The sequence below is a fragment of the Saccopteryx bilineata genome, chromosome 1 (assembly GCF_036850765.1).
Source record: "Saccopteryx bilineata isolate mSacBil1 chromosome 1, mSacBil1_pri_phased_curated, whole genome shotgun sequence".
In the NCBI taxonomy this organism is placed as follows: Eukaryota; Metazoa; Chordata; class Mammalia; order Chiroptera; family Emballonuridae; genus Saccopteryx; species Saccopteryx bilineata.
The window spans coordinates 408189057-408193467 of NC_089490.1; the positions used below are offsets into that span (position 1 = coordinate 408189057).

Here is a 4411-nt window from a genome sequence, read left to right on the forward strand (position 1 = left end):
CGGCTCAGTGCAGCGGCCACCACAGGCTTGGGCCGAGCTAAGGCTGCACCCCTGTCACTCACAGGGACCGGGGGTCCGCGTGGTCTTGGTGTGGTAGCGCCCCAGGATGGTGAATGCGGGGCCCAGGTCCTTGCCGGTCCTCAGGATCTTGGGGTTCACGCTGTAGCGAGGCCCCGGGGAGCAGTTCTCTGCCAGGAGCATGGGGGCCCCGCGGAAACTGAAGGCCGGCGCACACAACTTGGTGGGAGTGTGCTTCACGAAACCTGTGGGGCGGGGGCTCTCAGCAGTCTGGAACCAGACCCCAATCTTCTCCCCACCCTATTGACCCCAGAGGAGTTGCTGCTGGCAGCCGGGGTGAGCCCCATGCCTGCGCATACAGCCCCAGGCCCACCCACCCCCAGACCCTCCCCGGCTTCCAGGCACCTACCTGTGGTAGGTGGGATCAGGTACTTGGGTCCAGGGCTGCTGTAGAGGGCCATGATGGGCCCCCTGGGGCGATGGGGCCTCCAGGCTCCCACCCACACTTCCTCTACCATGGCCGGCTCTGGCTGTGGATGAGACAGTGAGCAAGGGCTGGGAGACCCCGGCCCCACCCCTCCCTGCCTCTGCCCCCACGGATGGTCAGGACTGCAGAACACCCGCTCCTCAGCGGGCTCACACGCTGGGGCCAAGGTCTGAGGGCAGCGGAAGCTTCTGTGTGGAGTAGTGGGCTTGCTCTGCCCTCTCCAGTGCCCAAGGCAGCAGCGTCAGACCCTCGGGAACAAGCCCAGACTAGCTCTCTGCTCCAGGCCTCGCTGACACCCATCATGGCTCTAGGAGGTTCTGCCCGCTCAGTGCTGGGCAGGAGCAGGGGGCAGGGGTGGGAGGCTTCTCGCCTGAGGCGGTGCTGGCCCTCTGGAGTGGCCCTTACCGCTCTGGTCCAGGTGTGTCCAGAGCAACCAAGGACCGAGCCTCAGAGGTGGTCCTTGGTGTCGGGGATTTCCCAGAAAAGAAGTGGAGAGGAGGGCCTCTACCCGCCTTGCCTCTCCCACCCGGGTGGGCTTTGAGAGCTGGGGAGGGTCCTGGCCCCTGAGCTCTAGAATGTGGCTCTGTGGGACGGTGGGTTCTAGATCATCGTCTGTGTGATGGAGACAATGGCCTCTCCCAGAGGGCCAGGACCTCCCATGGGAGTCCCAGAGGGACTCCCACCCGTGCCAGTCAGGGCTCCGGTCTCAGGACTTTGTTCTGCTCCTCGCTGCAGGAAACAGTCCGGGAAGGGGGCGGTGAGGCCACAGGGCCCAGATCCAGGTTGCCAAAGAGCCAGGCAGTGAGGGGCCGAGCTGAGCCCTCTGAGCCCTGCCCCCGGCGGAGTGCTGAGCAGGAAGTATCTCCTCCAGAGAAAGGAGAGAGTCCCGGGGCTGGGGTGAGTGTGGAGCCTGCACCGGTTTGGGGCAGGTGAGAGCTGGAGGGAGTGGGTGCAGCCCCTCTCTAGACCCTGCTCTGTCTTCTGCACCGCGGCTGGCCAGCTGCTCCCTCGGACTCTGTCTGCACCAGCAGGTGCAGGTCCTCTTTACTTCCTCAGGGTTCCTCTGGGGGCTCTGGCTTGAGTGTCCCCCGGACTCCCTCGTGAGAGAGCTCGCTCTCAACCCCTGGACCGGTGCCTTCTGTGTACTGTGTGTATTTACTGCCTGGAACAGAGCACCCTTCAGCCTGGCCTCCCCGCCTGCCCACTTCCTCTTTGGGGGGCTCTCTGCCCTCCCTGCTCTGAGCCCGTTCCCCCTCCACCCGCGACTGAACACCTTCTCCTGTCCGGGGTCTCCCTGCCTGTCAGTCTTGCTCCGCCCATCGGCCTCTACGGGAGTCAGACTGGGTTCCTGTGGGTGGGTCCGCCCTCTGTGTGGGAAGTTACACGTGCGTGCTTCATGCGTGTGGCCCTGCGTATGTGCTGTTGGGTGTGCATGTAGTTCGCTGAGTGTGGGAAGAGGCCGGGGCCAGAGTCTGAGCGGCAGGGGCTTTATTGATTGAACGGTTGAGGATACATTCGAGCAAGCTGAGCGGCCGTGGGGGTGTGGCCAGGACTGCCTGTGTAGCAGGCCCTCTAGTTGCTTGTAGCCACATCTGGAGCCTGTCACTTGCTGTCCTGATCGCCCAGCACTTCCACCTGGAAAGCAGAAACAGGTGGGGTCCCATCCATCATGATCAATAACTAGAGAGCCACAGCTCTATCAGAAAGACAGGCCCAGGCCACCCTCTGGGGGGACGGTGGGCTCTGGCACATGGCAGCTAGTTCCCTCCTAGAAGCTGGGAAAGCAGTGTGTGTGTGTGTAGTGTGTGTGTAGCGTGTGTAGTGTGTGTGTAGCGTGTGTAGTGTGTGTGTAGTGTGTGTAGTGTGTGTGTAGCGTGTGTAGTGTGTGTGTAGTGTGTGTAGCGTGTGTAGCGTGTGTATGTGTGTAGTGTGTGTATGTAGTGTGTGTGGTGTGTGTGGTGTGTGTGGTGTGTGTGTGTAGTGTGTGTGTGGTGTGTAGCGTGTGTGTAGCGTGTGTGTAGCGTGTGTGTAGTGTGTGTGTGGTGTGTAGCGTGTGTTGTGTGTGTGTAGTGTGTGTGTGTAGTGTCTGTAGTGTGTGTAGTGTGTGTATGTGTGTAGTGTATGTAATGTGTGTGTGGTGTGTGTGGTGTGTGTAGCGTGTGTGTGTAGTGTGTGTGTGTAGTGTGTGTAGTGTGTGTGGTGTGTGTAGCGTGTGTAGTGTGTGTAGGTGTGTAGTGTATGTAGTGTGTGTGTGGTGTGTGTAGTGTGTGGTGTGTGTAGTGTGTGTGTGGTGTGTAGCGTGTGTGTAGTGTGTGTAGTGTGTGTGTAGCGTGTGTAGTGTGTGTGTAGCGTGTGTAGCGTGTGTAGTGTGTGTATGTGTGTAGTGTGTGTATGTAGTGTGTGTGGTGTGTGTGGTGTGTGTGGTGTGTGTGTGTAGTGTGTGTGTGGTGTGTAGCGTGTGTGTAGTGTGTGTGTGGTGTGTAGCGTGTGTGTAGTGTGTGTAGTGTGTGTGTAGCGTGTGTAGTGTGTGTGTAGCGTGTGTAGTGTGTGTGTAGCGTGTGTAGCGTGTGTAGTGTGTGTATGTGTGTAGTGTGTGTATGTAGTGTGTGTGGTGTGTGTGGTGTGTGTGGTGTGTGTGTGGTGTGTGTAGTGTGTGTGTGCGCACTGAGGGCTGCTGCTGGGGCAGGTTGGGGCATCTGGGGGGTACAGGGCCTGGGGGCAGGGCTGTGGGGAGTGGGGTGCCCCCCCAGACAGTACCAGCAAGTCGACCAGGTCTGCCTTGTGCTTGGGCTGGAGGCCGTCTATGCAGGACTTGACCGAGGTTATGGCCGCTTTGGCATCTGCACTGACGTCGTACTTGCTGAGGGGCCCCACGTAGAGCTCTTCTGGGGACCCCACCAGCAGCGTTTGTAGGAAGTCCATGAAAAACTCATTGTTGTCCTCCCCTGCGGCCAGCCCTGTGTGGTGGGGCAAGATGATGCCGGGGCGGGAGGGAAGTCCAGCCCAGCCCCTGACCTCCCACATCTCCAAACTCCCTGGTCTCCAGACGTTCCCCAACAGTGCCCACCTCACCTGCCCCCACCTTCCTCCACACCCCCAAATCCGCCTGCCACCCGAACCTCAGCTTTGCTCACTCCCTGTTCCCTGGGTCACGAGGCAGGAAGGTCAAACCCCTGCTGCAGGGTCCCCTCCCGTGTGTGTGAGGTTGGCTGGCCTGGGGCTGGGAGGGTCAGGTCAGGCTGGGCTGGTTCGGGGACTGGAGTGGGCAGCGGCTGGAGGGGGGCACCGCCGACTGTAAGGGGCCCAGCACCTGGACTTCCAGCTTCCTAGGTGGGGGTCCCTGCCCACCTCCCACAGTGGAATGTCTGGAAGCACCTGTCCGTGCAGACTCACCGCAGGCGCAGAGCCAGGTGACAGCCACCAGCAGGAAGGAGCTGCTCCCCTTCATGGCAGACAGCGGGGTTCCCGGGGAGCCGCCTCAGCCGGCTTTATGTCTGCCAGCGGAGGCACCTCGCTGGGGGCGGGCCGACCTGCCCTTCAGGGCCTGACCAGCGAGAGCACAGGTGGGGCAGCGAAGGCGTGTCCTTCCTCTCGTCCTCCGGTGGGTGTGAGCAGTCACACGCCTGGGTGCTGTGTGAGCAGCCACACGCCTGGGTGCTGTGTGAGCCGTGTTTCGCGAAAGGTTTGGGCATGAGTGGACATAGGTGAGGGGTGATGCGAGCCCGGTCAGTGAGCAAGAATGGTGGGGGCTGGAGCCAAGGGTCTCTGGCCCAGGCTCAGAGCGGCAGCCTCTGGGTTGGTCCTGGGTCTGTCTTTGGGGGCAGTTCCCCTGCACTGGACAGGTCGGTGTCTGGCTCAGAGCCCAGGGACTCGGGCTGGCGGCTCCGCGGCAGCAGAGGGAGGGCT

The 4411-nt window shown here is 61.4% G+C and overlaps 2 protein-coding genes across 3 annotated transcripts in view; both read right to left on the reverse strand.

Annotated features, from left to right (window-relative positions):
* LOC136320956 (ciliary microtubule associated protein 1A) overlaps positions 1-536 on the reverse strand; it is an 8162-nt gene extending 7626 nt beyond the window's left edge. For both annotated transcript variants that reach the window (XM_066254105.1, XM_066254104.1), the window contains exons 1-2: positions 428-536; positions 63-263 (exon numbers count right to left, since the gene is read on the reverse strand). In XM_066254105.1, the coding sequence (XP_066110202.1) occupies positions 63-263; positions 428-536 (310 nt within the window). The remainder of the gene's footprint in view (positions 1-62; positions 264-427) is intronic.
* Positions 537-1978: 1442 nt separating this feature from the next.
* On the reverse strand, positions 1979-4049 carry LOC136320957 (secretoglobin family 1C member 1-like). The gene is made up of 3 exons (XM_066254107.1): positions 3899-4049; positions 3263-3462; positions 1979-2140 (listed from the first exon to the last, which is right to left on the reverse strand). Exons 1-3 carry the CDS (start codon positions 3951-3953, stop codon positions 2108-2110), a joined length of 288 nt encoding a protein of 95 aa, XP_066110204.1. The 5' UTR covers positions 3954-4049; the 3' UTR covers positions 1979-2107.
* Positions 4050-4411: the final 362 nt, after the last annotated feature.